The sequence below is a fragment of the Parasteatoda tepidariorum genome, chromosome 1, assembly GCF_982258835.1.
Source record: "Parasteatoda tepidariorum strain Cologne lab strain chromosome 1, Ptep-v5.0, whole genome shotgun sequence".
Classification (NCBI taxonomy): domain Eukaryota; kingdom Metazoa; phylum Arthropoda; class Arachnida; order Araneae; family Theridiidae; genus Parasteatoda; species Parasteatoda tepidariorum.
In genome coordinates, this window is record NC_141755.1 from 103,117,702 (window position 1) to 103,135,236 (window position 17,535).

Consider the following 17,535-nt stretch of genomic DNA (forward strand, 5'->3'; position numbering starts at 1 on the left):
TAGAAAGTATACAGCCGCTTACTACAGCTTATTCTGAGAGGCGATATTTTCCAACGGATAATTTTGTTTCTAATAAAATATATAAATTATATAATTTCTAAGGTTATATAATTTCTAAATTATATAATTCATGAGATATTAAAGATATTAAGTAATTCTTGTGAGTTTGAAGTGGAAATTTGTTTTAATTTAAAGATATGTTGTTTAGAAAGGTGACATGGTTGCTAGATTTTGAAAGAACACGCTTTTTGGGTAGTTTTGATTTGGCCTCTTTTTACTTTATTTTACTGTTTTTACTTTTTACTTACACCATTCTGTTTTTTCATGGTGCAAGCCTTACACCATCATACGTTAGTGTAAGTATATTGTTCAAGCAGCGAGATTAATAGATTGATATCATTGGGTTCAATTCAGTTTAAAAATTATCATTTGAGTTTAAATTTCGAAGTTTTTTATAGATTGTTAACAAGTAAGTAGTGTTTTAGATTTTTTTCCCCTTCAAATAACAGGTGTTCAAATGACGATTCTTTTTTAAAACGCAGATAATAAATCAGGTAGCAAATACACATGTACTACTCTAGAGAGTCTCAAAACACAATGATCACGTTGCAAGCCAAATGGCTTTAAAACACACCATAAACAGTAACCCGAAAAGCAGTCAAAAGCTTGCAGGCTCTCCCTAATGTAGAAAACACCATCCATTGACTCGATAAAATACAGGGTTAAAAAATTATTGTTGCTGTAAAAAACTGAAAACCTGTGCGACCTTTTTAACGGAACCCTAGAGTGACTGAAAGAGCTTTTGGGAAAACAAAATACCCTTTAACTCACCCATGACGTCGTGCTCATTTTTTTCTCTGAATTCTGTTCAAGCCTCGTGTATGGAAGCATGAACAGTTTTATAATATTTTTCACACTGATATAATTATTAATAGTGTGACCTGATGGGAAATAAATGTGTTCTTGAATTTATTTTAATAACTATTGAACTTGCTTTGTATTTTATGTGCAAAAAGTGAAGTAGCCAACAATGTAAAAAAATATTTTATTAAATAAGAAAGCGTTATCAACTTCCCCTGGTGTGCTTTACGTGGAAACTAAACTTGGGAAGAATGTAACAGAGGATGGCACACAACACAGAGAGTCCACTGGTGATTTGGAGGAGGCCGTCATATTCTCCCATCACATCACGTGATAGACCTGAAAAATATTATACTTTCAGTGATCTCTTTCTTATTAAGGGATGTTTATTAGAAAAAAAAAATATTGTCAATGGGCGTGAAGATGCTATCACAATACCCTCCGCATTTCAACCTTTCGGGTCCTGCAGTGGAAGACGCGGTTCCCAGTTGAACACCGAAGTCAAGCATCACTGACTGCAGTCAGAAACCTGGTGGGTGACCACTTTGATCAGCCGTGGGTACTCGGTATCGGTCATCGTTAAACTGTTCTACCGTAAAATGCTCAATTTCGCGAGCAGCTAGTCTGGTTGTTAAAGCAGGGGAGCCATCCCCTCTACACAGGATAGAAATTGCGATGGTATGTCTTCGGATCATCCTCTGGGATGTGTTCCAGACCGTCCAAATAGCCCACTGTACAGCTCTAGTGCGACGCAAATAATGTACCTACCAAACTTTCGGCTTTTCAAATTTCTTTTTTCGTGGTGCTTTGCACCTAGCACTTTTTTAACTGTAACCGTTAACCATGCTCAACTCGAATACCCGGATCTATGCACATTCCACTGTTGATCGAGCTCGAAGCAGGTGAGCCGACTTGTCAAATTTTCTTTTCCGCATGCTCGAAAAGTATTTCTTTTAATATATTTTATCTATCCTAATTTGTTTGGACTTGCATTTCTGCAGTCCAATTAATTCGGGTAAGGTAATTAATTTTATATATATGCAAAAAGAGTTTTAATGATAAAACCTACCACCCCTTGAGGATTCCTCTCCCAAGATTCGATGTTAAAATAAATTAGATCTCCATCTAGTCTTCTGCTATTTTCATTTCAATCAGGCATAGTTGTGCCGAGATGGCTCAGGGGATAGAGCGTTCGCCTTCCAATGAGGTGAACCGGGGTTCGATCCCGACGATGGTTGGTCGATACGAATTCCGCATCCGGCTTGCACCAACCACAGTGCTGGCGTGAAATATCGTCAGTGGTAGATATATCATGGGTTAGAGTCCCCTTGTACTTAGGCTAACCATGGGAGATTCTCGTGGTCTTCCTCTCCATGTAATGCAAATGCGGGTTAGTTCCATCAGAAAGTCATCCACGAAGGCAAAATTTCCCCCAATACTTAACCCAGAAATTCCCTTGTCTTCTGGTTTGGGTTCTACATTACAACACTGTTGAGTTGAACATTAGTAGTCTGAAACCCAGAAATTGGGTCGGCTGTTTAACGACGGTTATAATCAGGCAAAGTTCATCTAAGTGTGGAAGAAGCAATCAACCAGGAATCCTGGAGTTAATAGCCTCTCGTGTTCTTTTGGGGAGTCATTGCCCCTTAAGAAGCGACAGCAACGCTACATTGTCCCCAGAACTTTAAAAAAATTGCTCTAAAAATGTCTCAAAATTTAATTCAAAAAATGCTCTCTTAAAAACTCTCTATCTATAAACTCTATCAATACATCTCTGTATATAAAATAAATTTCTCTGTATAATTTTTTTAAAAAATTCTCTAGAATCACCAAAAAACTAAGAAAATAGCCTAAAAAAGTCCAAAATCATCACAATCCGGGGCTCACTGGTGACCTTGTCAATGATATAATTACAGTCATGTTTTCTCTAACATACCATAATCCATAGCGGACAAAAAGTCGAAAATAAATTAAACATATCCCAACTACTAAGAATTAAAGAAATATGTAATATTATGACGTTGTGTTTGAATTCGCTTATAAATTATATTTAGTTATTTGTTTTGAAGCCAAACTAGTTTGCATCAATAAATATTAAATCACCGCACCAAACGAAAACGTTGAGCGAGTCCTTTTTTATTTAACACCCCAAACGGGACAATTTTCGTTGATCGCTTCCATTCTCTCCATCAGGTATTTTGTAAATGTTAAAGTGAGTGACCGAAATCAAGAGAATGTCGACTTTCACCTGTGAATGTCAAAAATCACATAGTCACATGTCCGTAATATTTGTTATATCCGATTTGATAATTATTTATTCGTTGATAATGTATTCGATATTTTATTATCTGCTGAGGAGAGATTAAGAGAAACATCAGTGTTTGGAGTACCGGTTAAATGCATACTGAACAGTGGCACTTGACCTTAAAAAAACATCGGTGTAGAGTGTACCGGCAAATGTATACCTGGCAGTGGCGCTGAACCTTAAAAAAACATCAGCAAAGTGTATACCTTAACTATACCTATTATACATTTCGGACATTTACCAAAGCGACTATGTGATTGTCAACATTCACTGGAGGAAGTCAACAACCACCCATTTCTGTCATTCACAGTAACATAAATATTACTTACAAAATGAAATTGAACAAAAAATTAAGAATATACCAATGTCATTTACCACCCAGTGAAAATGTGTTCCAGTGAAATTTGTCTTTTTGTGTCTCCTGAAAAGTAACTATTTTTGATTTAAGTAGTTTTAGAAGCACAGTAACGATAATCTGTATTACAAAATTTTGTCGTAACATTTTCCTTTACTTTTTTATACAAAACGTCATGAAAATTCAAAGAACTTATTTTTTAACCTATCAAATCATACATTTCTACCATAGGTAGCCTAAACTGATTTCAACTTGGACCCAAAGATTTTTGTAACGCAATATTAGCCCTTAGTTGGTTATCGTCTGATAACTTTTGCCCCATATGTTAATGCTATTTTATAATTTAAACCAAACTGTATTTTACAGTTATGTTAGTATATTGGGTACTATTCCGTTTCGGGGAGCAGTAAAAATACTATTCAGTACTCAAATAGTATACTAGGTACCTCTAACCACGCTACTAATAGTATCTATTACTATAAACTAGTGGGCTGTGCCCGCTGCTCGCTAACGCTGGCCAATCCCCGAAAATTGCTACGCAATCTCATATGATTTGCTTCGCAAATCAAGCTCGATACTAATTTAGGTACATTGCAAATGCACATAATTCTAAGAATTCAAAACAATCATTCAAATCCATATAACAACTTTTTTTTTAAAAAAAATTACATCTTTTTAGTAAATACTAAGTCATTAAAATAAATTTGAATTCAAATAAAGACTCATTGACTGAGACTCATTTTTCAATGAATAACTAATAACAATAATAAAACAAACAAATTCGTGATATAAATCAAAAATCGTCAAATAAATTCGTAATATATGAATTCGTGAAAAAAAGCGCTTTCGACAAAATACTAAAATAGAGATCTATCGACAAAGACTACTCACTTCTGCCTAGCTTAATAGTATGAGATTGCCGCAGCTGAATTGTTATTTCAGTTTCCATTTTTAAAAATAGGATTTGGGATGTCACATTTTTAGCGGCAATCATTGGTCGATTTTCTAGCGTTGCCATTCGGGGAGTTGTAATGAGGCTTTTTTTGTGGCCGTGCAAGACAAATATATATATAGATAATGGACTATCACTGAACGCCAAACTTGTTTAGTTTGGCGCTCTTTTTTCGCCTCTCGAAATAGAATATTAAAGTATATTGTCTATGTAACTTACCAATAGTATAAGGAACAAATAAAGAGCATATTCCACACAGAAGTTTGCATGCAGTGAAGAGTGCTGATTTGGTGTCTACTTCAATATGGTCGGATACAAGGTTCCACACTGCAGTGGATATACCTATCTCGAGAAATCCCAGTGTGGCATAAAATCCTCCAATCCAGTAAATGTTTGGCGACCATAATATCCCTGCCACCACAACTCCATCCAGAATGAAGAGTAAGGCTGACGTGGCGTGAGAACCTTCCAGCAACAGCCTGTCACCCCAGTATTTCACGCTCAGCCTTCCCAGAATGCCACCGAGACCGAAGGCTGGCAGAACGCCTGTAGCGGGAGAGACCAGTCCGTCTATGTGATCATCAAAAATAGTGAGCAGCGTCACCAGTGTCACTTCGTGTATGACAAAAGCGTAAATGACGACGAGGCACGTTGGCTTGAAAATCTTTTTCAAAGAACTCATCGTCTGACTCTTTTGCTGCCCGACTGCAGCGGAACTGAGTGCTGCGTCGTTGTTTCTGCTCGGCGAGTCGACTGCTAGTTCGTCGTCTTCGGATATCAAATACATATTGGGAGATGGGTTGCTCGAACGCCCATACAGGTTAGAAGGTTTGCTGTATTTTTTCGAAAAATTAGGTGAAGAGAAGTTAATGTTGTTGTATTGGCTGGTAATCAGAGAATTCGAATGCCTCCTGTAACCGCCTTTTTTAATGTTTGGCACGCTTTGGGTAAGCAGTCTTCCATCTCTTACATCGTCCTCTGTAAATGTACATTCAACAACATGAACCTTAATCTCTAAAGGGTAACTATTGCTTAATGGCGTCTTCACCACCAGAAAATCGCCTTGATGAGTACTGGTGTGTATTCTAGGTGTATCGCTTCCCTTGTTCCTAAGAATACCGTTATTCGGTAGATTGGTTGTTGAGTCTATCAAAAGGGCGTTATGTAATTTCTCAGCAGCAGCCCCAGCGTCGTGTTCATCATCATTCGAAAAAGCCTTATTAGAAAATGAATTCACGCTTGGTAAGGGATTGATTCTTATGGTTGCTTTTCTGCTCCTGCACGAGATAGTGTCATCAGATGCTGTGTTCCTGCAACCACTGCAATTTTGGTTTCTTAGAGCGCTTGAGTTCAGTTCAAACAAAACATCTTCTTCGCTGAAATCTTTCTCGTGCGCAGCTCCACCATTGGGCACTAATCCCGTATTTTTTCTGGACGGGATCTGAATTTCTGTGTTTGCTTCCTGTATTGGCAACAGATTGGAATTCTTATGTGGAAGAGTAGTCTTACGAGAAATGGAATTCTTTTCAACAATGCACGAATCTGGCTGAGCAGGCATTGAAGAAGTCTCCATTTCAAAACATTCATTGTCCTCCGAAGTTTTTTGACTCTCGATGTCGTTTATTTCGTATTTTTTCCGTATCCTCCACAGCTGGAACCGAATCCTGTAGGATGCCACCATGATGAATGGGGCGGCATTCATTGCAATTCCAGACAGAATGAGAAGGCAACCGCAGAGTCCGTAGCAGGAGAGGAGGAACTGTATGAAATAGGGGAGAAGAATGCAGGCAAAACTAGGTGCAGCGCAGCATATAAGGAAAAGAAATGGCTGAGTTCGAAACTTCTGAGACACTTTTAGAGGTTCTGGAGAAGATATGCCGATTCCAGCTCCTGAAAACAAAATAGTGTATGATGCTTAGTTTTGAAAAGGAAATTTTCGGTATTGTTCTTAATAAGGAAACTCCTGTATTAAGCATTGGGATAAACATGCCAACTAAAACTAGTACGTATTAGCAGTACATGGCGTTTAAAACAACAAAAGCCTAGCTCAATGTTAAGGATACTCTAACAATTGGGTGTAGTATTCGTCTCCACTGTGTTCGATGCAAGTTTGGGAATTGGCTAGTTTTTTTCTGAAATTCGATCTTGGCCACCTCACCTGAGTTTCTTCAGTACTGCGAAATTATCTGTGAATCAACTGGTGTGTATGTTATGACAGTACCGTCTTTACGGGCGCACTTGAGAATATTACTTTTTATGTATTGTATGAAAAAAAAACAAAGAGCAAATGCATTGCATTATATATTTTTTAAATTAAATATATTCTCGTGTAAAAAATGTGCATTTTTTCCATAAATAGTAATTGATTATCATGCAAACACAAACAATTTGAATAGTTTATCACCAGGAAAATTTAAAAAGTCAGCTGAAATCTATTTTACTACTTTAAAATGAAGTTATTAAATGGAGTTTTTTTGGGGTGATAAAAATGTGCTTGTTAAAATGATAGCATCATATCTTAAAAATGTTTATGTATGCGAAGTTGATTTTAAACAGTATGATATGTTACCAAAACATTTCTGTGCCCTGCTTGCTTTTAAGACGGCCCTATGTTAGCAGTATCTCTTACCTTATTCCCAAGCAGGGCTTAGCATTCGCCATCTCACCAAATGCGATAAAATTGTAAATTCGGCGAAAAAAATGGTGAATGATTTTTCTTTTGCCATAAAGAAAAATATACATTCCCCTCAATCCTGAAAGAAAATAAATAAATAAAAAGGTCAAGGGGAATTTTTCTGAAGAAATCCTGTATTTTTTCTTCGGTAAGTTCCGTTAGATACGTCGCATAACCAATTAGAATTATATTAAATCCAGGTAATGTAAGTAACAAGAGAGATTATGTAAGCATGAGACAAATCATAAAATGCACATCATCACGTTCGTTGCATGATCTCGTGATATCGCTCAAAAAAATTATCTATCTATATTATATAAAACGCTAATACGTACGTATGTATGTATGTATCAATAAAACCGATGATATTTCTTTTCTCGCGATAGCAACAGTTTTCATTTCTAATTGATTGGATTCGGCGCGCAAGAGCACGTAGTGAGCAACCAGATAACAATAACCAGAGTGAGCATTATCAGGTTGTTCAATTCAGATTCATGCACTAAAAACATGACACTATTTAATTTAAACTCAATTCGCGATCGCAACGCTCGAGTACGCCGTCTAGCGGGAGCCTGTAAATATCGGACATTAATTTATCACGTTTTCATTTAGTTCCATCAAAGTCATTGACTGAATCAGACGCCATTTTTTAGCAGCAAATAAGAAACAAAATTTCCCTAAGGAAAAGGCCGAAGAACTTGAAAAAAATCTCCAGAATATTAGTAAATCTTTCAGGAACAGAACACGCCAAACATTTGAAGAAAAATTCGTCAATAATTTTTAATTTCTATTATCAACAAACTTGCAACTGATGACTTCCGATTTCGGATACTGTTACAGATGTGTGTATTAAGGTAAAATGCATTTCTTCTGTCTTCAATTCATTACGAATTAAAGTGAAGTCAACATTGCTTTCGTCATTCCAGTGAATAAATATGAATTCAGAACATACAGAATTGTAATAGTTATAGCATATTCTTCTTCGTTATAGAATAGTATATATTTCTGTATCCATATAATTCGGAAAACAACAATAAAAAATTATCCAAGTTACTTGAAATAGTGCCATTTGTGCTGATTCTTAATTAATTTAAATCGTTTTCTTGATAAGTTTTTTTTAATTTTGAAAGAATAAGTTCAACTAGAATTCAGCTATTCTGTTTTTAGCTACATATTCAAATTCATATCAATTACAAAATTTTGCTGTGTAGTATGTTATCTAAAAGTAATGAAGGGATAAACTATGTATCTATTATTTGAGAATAAAGTTTTCAAACAAGGAACTTATCATTTTGGAATTCTCCGGGAATCATAAATCAGGTAAGTGCAATGATTTTTACAATAAAAAATTTGAGTGTAAATATTTTTTTTTCATTTGATGATGGTTCTCTACAGAATGGTTTTTTACGTCTGATTAAGAACTATAAGAATAATAAAAAAGGAAACAATATGAAAGTTTTTATTTCAATGTTAATAATTCTTAAAATCGTTTTTTTTATCCTAAGAATTCTTTATTTTCCGTTTTTTAGTTTATAATTTTTTAATAAAAATTGTTCTCAAAATACTTTTGAAAAATTAAATGATATAACATTATGTGTTTATGTATACTTCTTGTATATTTCAATGTTTGAAATAATATGATTCAGAAAAGTATGGAATAAAAATTCGGTACTTACGACGTATTAACGCCACCGCCGCTACAGATTTGGCGGTTTTTAAGTGCCGCCAATCTACACTTAAAATTTTTGCGACAGTTCATAAAATAAAACACTTTATTTGAAATCAAAATAGTTAATTGGATTTCGGTGGAAAATGAGCCGATATAGAGTTTATCATAGATTCAAAACAATCATATCGCCATATGAACTCTGATGAATAAGATTCCAAATGAAATAACATTTCCAAAACGTACGTTTGCCAAGATAAAGTTTTATGTTGTGGGAATTGGTACATTTTCGTTTTTTCGGTAAAATATTTCCCTCCTGAAAAAATAAAATTGCATCTTGTTTTGTTTTTGGCAAATCCCAAAGACGAATATTCGTAGCACTAAAAATGGCGACAAAAAAGAATTGTTCATTTGTTTTTCTTTCGTCAGCATTCTTTATTTTACGTTTCTTAGTTTCTAAATAATGATTTTTATTGAAACTTGAAATTTTTTGATAAAAATTGTTGTCAAAAAACGTTGTTTACAAAATTAAATTTCATAAAATTATGAGGCTTATGTATACTTTTTGTTCATTTTAATTTTTGAAGTAATATGATTCTTAAAACTATGGAATGTAAAGTTTAAATAGGCCTTTCATGTTAGATCATTAAATTTAGTACAACTATTTCTCGGGCATTAGGTTTTAACTCTTATAAGAATATACATATTTCTTTCTGTTAATGTACAAATATTTTTCCGATGTGTTTTGGATATTCCTTCTCTAATAAAAAGAGATACCATTTTGTTTTCGGTTGTACAAGAAAGAAGATGAAGCATTTTTCTTTTTTAAATTTAATAAGCCACATTAAAGAAGGAACGTTGCAATGCTACACGCTACATTAACGACGTCTCCAGAGTAACTTAATGACGGTTCATATGGAAATCGCAGGTAAGCGTCTCATACAACAACGCCCCCTATAGTTCGTTGCGATCGCGAATTAGGAATTAATTAATTAATTGAAGTGAGAATGCTTTAAAACGCCGCTGTTGAATTGATATTTTTCTACTGGGAGCTACCTAAACGTCTAAAAAACGTTTAAGTGTTTGTATTGAATGCATTGAATTTTTTTATATTTCGCGTTTATTTATGCATTGAATTTTCACGCTTTAAAATGCAGAATATTAGTGAAGCAATATTTGATAATTTATTTTGCTAATATGTTTCTAATTTAGCTAATGTTTTGATTTTTTCACCATGTACAATCTAAATAGCTAATATACTTTTTTAAAAGCCAATAAGAACATTGGTAGAATTCTTCTACATAAGTACAATACTATGTCTTTGATGATAAAATACTATGTCTTTGATGATAATATATTATGTCTTTGTGCTAGAACATTGTGTTCATTGGCGAGCGAGCGCAGCGAGCCATGGTTCACGGCTTGAACCACATAGGATTGCGTAGCAATTCTCGGGGGTTGGCGAGCGTAAGCGAGCAGGGGGCGGAGCCTCCTAGTTTATTATTATTTCTCCTGCAGTTTGAGTCAATAAAATAGATTATGTAATAACAAATGCATATTATCATTCAAATATTTTTGCAGAAAATATTTTTTCTTATGCCACTAGCATATACAATAACGTGATAATAACATTATGCTGTCTAAGGTTTATCCTTATATTACTGCTTCAGTCTAAGAAACTATTAAATATTAACTCCAATCTATTCCTATCTCTTTCCCTCAAAGACTATAAAACATTTTCATTTTTCATCCTCTCTCCCATTCATTGCTCGTCCCGCAGTGGACTGGTCGTAAAAACACGCTTCCCTGCGGAACACCAAAGTCAAGCATCACTGTCTGCTGTCAGTGTGCAGGAGGGTGACCATTTGGATCATTCTACGAAGGGAGCTCGGGTAGGCGACATTAGTCCTCATTAAGTGCTCGACTTCACGTGCAAGTCGTCGGGCTGACGAAACGAGGGTACCATCTCCTCTGCAGAGGATCAAAACTGTGATGGCATGTCTTCGAATCATCCTCTGGGATGTTTCCCAAACCTTTGCCAATAGCCAATTGTGCATATCTAGTGCGACGTAAATAAAGTACCTACCATACCCATCCATTGCTTCGAATTTACATTTTATATACTTTTGATATTTGGCTAATTTACTGGCTAATCATTTGAAATCCTTAACGCGGGTCCTGCTAAAAGTTCCATCATTTGGTAGATTGTTTTTATATTTTACCCGACTCTAACAAGACCCCTTATTCAACTTCTAGTCGTTACAAGTTAAGCGACTCCTTACCAAATATGATTCCCCAACAGATGGTCATCCAGATGAAGTCACTGCTGATGTAGGAGAGGGCTGTTCCAAGAATTCCCAGGAAGATTCCGCACTGGAGCGAGTTTTCCACACTTTGATTCCGAAGGAAATCTTTGAATACTACACCTAACAGAAAAAACATTCATTAATACATTATATCTGCAACTCATATGTTTTGTAAATCATAAACACCTTTGGTGTAACTATCGGTGTGGGTTGTACGCGAAATGGATCTTCAACCTGCAACACTGGAGTCACCATCGGTGTGAGCTGTAAATTCAATGGATCTTCAACCTACAGCACTGGGTTCGGCAAGACCAGTGAACACCTTCGACAACCTAATCGACTATCTTTCTGCGTGTCTCATATCTCTTAAAAGGGGTGGCTATTTTGACATGTTTATTTGTTTATAACCGTCGTTGAACAGCCGGTCCAGTTTTTTGGATTTAGGACTACGAATGTTTAACTTCGTAGCCTTGTAATTTTGTCTTCGTGGAGGACTTTTTGATGGAACTAACCCACATTTGCGTTACATGGAGAGGGAAACCTCCCACGGTTAGCCTGGCGGCAAGGGGACTCTAATCCATGATACGTCTACCACTGAGGATACTGATGTCCTCAGCATTCTCAGTGGTAGACGCATCATGGTACAAGCTGCATGGGTCGGTGCAAGCTGCATGGGAATTCGTATCGACCATCGCTGGGATTCAAACTCAGTTCACCTCAATGGAAGGGTTAACGCTCAATGCCCGAGTCATCACAGCTCTTTTTTGGCAGGTGGTAACATTAATGTGACTGAACCGTGTATAAGACTCTGTTAAATTTGATGATTGATTTTGCCTCCTAGGGTGTATTGCATCACCTGCCATCTCAAAACCTCTAGCTAAGCTGATATGTTTATTTTGGATAGGGCTGCCATCACACAAGTTTATAGGGTATTAAGTTTATATTGGTATATAGTTCCAGAATAAAACTATATATTCCACAAAAACAAATTGAAAGAATTTCTGTAGCATCCACCGTGTAAAAGGGGGGGGGGCAACCACAGTTTAAATCAATGTTTACAAATTTCGAAGTGGGTTAAATTTAATTGGTGGAATCGAAGTTCCTTGCATGTAGCCTAAGAGTTGGATAGAAGTAATTTCTGACTCTTTCTGAAGGCTTCCATGTTCCTTACCTTCAGTTAACGCGTCGAATGAAGGTCGTTTAAGATAAGATAACGAACAGATTCTTAAAAAACAGATTCTGCATATCTTAATTTTAAAATAATATTCCCTAATGTATATATTACCATAAGCTTGAATAATCCTTTAATTCATATACAGTGAAATCCAGTAGTCACTTCCTAAGGGACAACCAAGTATCAACAAACACAGTTTTTTCAACTTTAAATTAAATTCAAATTTAAGGTGGCAACGCTAATATGAAAAATCTTTTTTAATAAATATTTTTTGAGCCACGATGGCTCAGGGGATTGACCGTTCTCCTTCCAATAATGTGAACCGGGTTCGAATCCCAGTGATAGCTGGTGGATACGAATACCACAGTCGGCTTGTGAAATACGTGAAATATCTTCATTAGATAATAGAGATGATAGATAAATAGAGTCCCCTTGCTGCCAACCTAACCGTGGGAGATTCTCATGGTCTTCCCCTCCATGTAACGCAAATGCTGGGTTGCTCCATCAAAAAGTCCTCCACGAAGGTAAATTTCTCACAGCACTTGATCCAGGAGTTCTCTTGTTTTCTGGATTGGGTTCAAAATTACAAGGCTACCGTGTTGAATATTAGTAGTCGAAAAACCAAAAATTGGGTCAGCTGATCAACGACGGTTATAAAATAAAATAATATATATATATATATATATATATATATATATATATATATATATATATATATATATATATATATATATACATATATATATATATATATATATATATATATATATAATATATATATATATATTTCTGTTTATAAATGGATTTCAGAGGTTGATAAAATTGTTTACATCAGCAACTTTTTCGATATTTTTTTCGCCTTAATTTTTTTTGTTGTTGAAGATTTTATGCAAATTTGAAAGTTATAAATTATGATAATTCTTTTTCTTTTATGAAGTATTTTTTTCTCAATTTTTTTTTGCTGATTCGATGATTTTTTTTTTAACGTATAAACTGTTTTAAGGGGGCGCCAAAATTGCTTACATCAATAACATTTACAATGTTTGTTTTTTTTCGCTTGCATTTCCTTTTAAAATTAAAATCAAATTTGGAGTACCGAAATTATAATGATAGATTTCTTTTCCAGTATTTTTTTGATGAAATATAGTTCTCTTTTGCTTATAAATTGATTATAGGGGTCAGAGAAATTACAATATCAACAACTTCTACAGTGTTTTTTGATTTCTCAATTTTTTTAAAAAATAAATGCGAATTGAGGGACACCAAAATTATTATGACAAATCTCTTTTGCCACGTTTTTTTGTTGATTAAATATGTTCCTTTCTGGTTTATTTCTCCATTTCAGAGGGAGGAAAAAGTCGCAAAATTCTACTACAACAATATTTCCCACCTCCCACTTTTTATTTTTTTCATGCATTTTGTAAACGCTCTGTTTAATTATTTTGATTGCAATAAATAAAGAAGACATTTTGGTATGAAAATATTTTCTTGTGCTGCACTTTTTACCATGCTACTTTCGTATGCTACTTTTTACCATACTTCTGCTAGAGAAAATTGTGAGAGCAGGTTATAATTTACTGGGAAGCATTTTAGTTAATTTTTGTTTTAATTTTCTTTTTTTTTTTTAATTTGAACGCGTGCATTATTTTCTTCAATGAAAAGTAATTGATCCCACTTTTACGTGTTTTTCGTAGTAATGGAATGCCTGCAAGTGACGTAGTGCGGGTATCTCGATCCCGATTGGTTGTTGATACGTGGCGTTTGTTTACGTTACCAACTGTTCTTCCCATTCTACTTCGAGTAAGCTAAGCCCATCAATTATCTTGAGTGACACATTCTATATTCTTTCACAAAGATTCTTTCACAAAGATTTCAATTCTTTCACTATATATTTACACAGAGACTTAACACAAAGACAGGCGCGAAGCCATGTGAAACTTAAGCAAACTAATTATGCATCAAAGTTGCCAGGTACACAAAACTAAAATATATCACGGTTACAATAAAATACATATACAAATAATAAATCTAAGTTAAGTAAAAAAAGTAGTCGAGAAAGAATTATATTGCAACACATTCGATCTGCGATACAGTTCTATATTTAATTAACTTATCCGTTAATTAACATTTTAACTTATGTATAGAAACTTAGCTCAACTTTAATACGCCATTTTGCTGATTAATATTAGCTGGCGCAGGCGTCATAGGTCACATGTGTAGGTATAGGAGGTCTTCTTCTTTTTGAAGTGGAAGTACCCTATTATATTAAATCAATTTATTTATCTAATCTGTTTATCAAGTTAAGGGCCTTAAAATGTATGCGTTGTTTATTTATTTGTTTATTGTATTTCAAAAAGTAATCGTATAATGTTAACTTACTATACAACACTTTATGAAAACTGTAATTAGTTTTAGTTTTACACTTACGGTAAATGAGGCTAATTTCTTTTAATGGTTTTCTTGCTTTTAAACATAAATTGTTTGTGAAATATTTTTCAGCTTAAAGCTTAAGAAGCTAGTCAAAAATTCTAAAGTCGGGTCATTAGTTCAGTAAACGCATGAAAATAAATTAGTGAATTATAGTAACTATATTAACTTTGAAATCAATATTAAGAACTAGCCACCCTTAGCGATTAGATTCGTCACCTTTCAAAATTATTTTGTACAGCACTATAAACTTTAACAGCTTTCTTTAAAAAAATTTTGGTAGAAAAAATTCAAAAAATGAACATATTTTTTTTATTTCATTAATAAATACAGGGAGCTAAAAGAAAACATACTACACAAGTTTTAAGCTGAAATTTATTTTTTTTATGTGTAAAACACATCTAATTTATCATTAGTTTACTATCTCGAGTTATATCGGGCAAATGAAAAAAAGTTCATCAACCTCTCCTCCAATTCTAACACCTCCAATTTAGTTTTAAACAATTATATTAACCAATTTTTTTTTACCGCCTAGTTGTTACTCGTCGCTTTATCCTAGTGGAAGTACTTGGATTTAAATTTTAACTATTTTCAAGAGATGTTGGCTATTTTGTCAAGGCTCTTTATGTATTAAATTTTAGTTATAATTCAAAATTTGACCGACAACTATTAAATTAAACAGTCCAGCTTAAACATGAGTTCGGAACATTTCAGTTCCTGATGTTCCATGATTATTTTTATCTCTGTAGTCAGATATCATAGAAAAATCATCCAAATGCTCCAGAAATTAAAACAATTATTTTTACTTTTATTTTAAGCCTAAAAAAGTTAAAAGACTGCAAAAAAAAGAAACAATAGATTTAAATAATTATTAGAAAACTAAATAAGCATTTTAGCATGGAAACATTTAGAACTCCATCATGTGATTAGCCCCATGATGAATTAAATATTTGTTCTTGTCAAAGACTATGAAATTAAAATAATTTTCCGTGTTAGGTATGTATACTTTATCATTTATAACTTTTAATATATAATTTATCATTTCGTGACATTTCTAACTGATGCCTTTGAATCTCTTCTATTAAATGCAATCGATAAAGGTGATCGAGTAAATAATTAAATTTAAAAACAGAAACGGGTTATGAATAAAATGATGTCCATTACGAGTGGGCTTTTTCTCTTAGCTCGGTGGGAGGGTATTTTAAAGCGAATGTCAATAGAGGCCTGTCCCGCAGTGCACTGATCGTTATGATACGGCTCCCAACAGGTCACCGAAGTCAAGCATCACTGGCTGCGGTCAGTGTGCCAGTGCGTGACCACTTGAATCAGTCTGCGCAGAGTCCGAGAATGTGCGGTATGGGTCCTTGTTAAACTGATGTAACTTAAAGTGCTCGACTTCGTCGTGTGCAGGTTGACTAACTACCAAAGCAGGGGAGCCTTCCTCGCTGCAGAGAATAAAAATTGCCATGGCATGTCTTCGAATCATCCTCAGGGATGTTTCCCAGACCGTCGCCTATAGCCGCTCTTGTGCAGTTCTAGTGCAACGTAAATAAAGTACCTACCAAAATTAATTTCGATACTTTTTTTTCAAATTTTTAATCAAGAACCAAAATTTAAATAATAAAAATGAAAATGCAAGAAAAATTAATAAACAAATAGAAAAGTTAAATTAAGTAAGGACCAAAATTGTGATGGCAATTCTTCGGATTATCCTCAGGGATGCTTCCCAAATCGTCGCCAATAGCCCCTTGTGCGACGTAAATGAACTACTACAACAACAACAACAATAGAGACTTACTTACGATATATGCTGTAGCACGAGCTACAACAAAAGGGACTGCTGCTTTCTGTCTACTGTCTTCTGATTGGTCCAAAGTCCACGAAAAGAAAATTCCAGAGCACCGTTGAATCCCCTCCATCACAAATGAAGTGGCGAAACAAGCCACAGAAGTGGCGTGATTAGTTTGATGGGTCATATTGGTTTTGAATTGAAATGAAGTCGATGGCTATTCTACTTGAAAAAGAAAGAAATGTTTTGTTCGCTTGTTTCCATTTGAATCCCTATTGCGCAACCTCACTGTAAATTTTCTGTTGTGTTTATGCGATAAACATTAAAATTTAGTACTTCTTAACAACCTTCGCTGATTTGATAAGATTGTACAGGTGGATATGACGTTTACAGTTTCGCAAACCATCCCCATATTAACATGGAAAGTTGACAATCTATCTAATGGTATTTTATCTTTCTGCATTCCTTATTATTAAAGTAAACGGTATGAGCCCTGTCAGGTTCTTTTTTTTCGGGGGGGGGGGCTTACTGGTGAAAAATGGACATCAGATGGTGCTATTATCCATAACTTTTGAGAAGTCATTCATACGGGCATTTTACTGAATATAAATGTATTTTTTAGCATATTTATTTAACTAATCATTTTATAACCGTCGTTATACAGCCAACCCAATTTTTGGGTTTACGACTACTAATGTTCAATTCCGTAACCTTGTAATTTAGAAGCCAAAGGAGCTCTTATATCAAGTACTGGGAGAAATTTGCCTCAGTGGAGGACGTTTTGAAGGAACTATCACGCCTTTGCGTTACATAGAGATAAAAACAATGAAAACCAAACAAAGTTAGCCTGAAGGCAGGCAAGAAACTCCAACTGGGAGCCATCGCTGGGATTCGAACCCGGTTCACCGCATTGGAAGGCGAACACTCTATCCCCTGAGCCACCACGGCTCCAATTAATCACTTGATGTCAATTTATTAGTTTGTGATATATTCTTCTGTTTTTACTCAGGATGCTGTTTGGATTAT

General features: G+C 34.8%; 1 protein-coding gene across 2 annotated transcripts; it reads right to left on the minus strand.

Annotated features, from left to right (window-relative positions):
* Nucleotides 1–1,031: 1,031 nt before the first annotated feature.
* Nucleotides 1,032–16,824, minus strand: LOC107447411 (uncharacterized). Of its 2 annotated transcripts, none has more exons than XM_016062323.4 (4): nucleotides 16,519–16,824; nucleotides 11,096–11,239; nucleotides 4,693–6,363; nucleotides 1,032–1,200 (listed from the first exon to the last, which is right to left on the minus strand). In XM_016062323.4, the coding sequence occupies exons 1-4, from the start codon at nucleotides 16,694–16,696 to the stop codon at nucleotides 1,067–1,069; spliced, it is 2,127 nt and encodes a 708-aa protein (XP_015917809.3). In that variant the 5' UTR covers nucleotides 16,697–16,824; the 3' UTR covers nucleotides 1,032–1,066. The 2 variants fall into 2 exon arrangements, with proteins under 2 accessions (XP_015917809.3, XP_015917810.3); XM_016062324.4 differs by having other exon boundaries at nucleotides 16,523–16,823.
* Nucleotides 16,825–17,535: the final 711 nt, after the last annotated feature.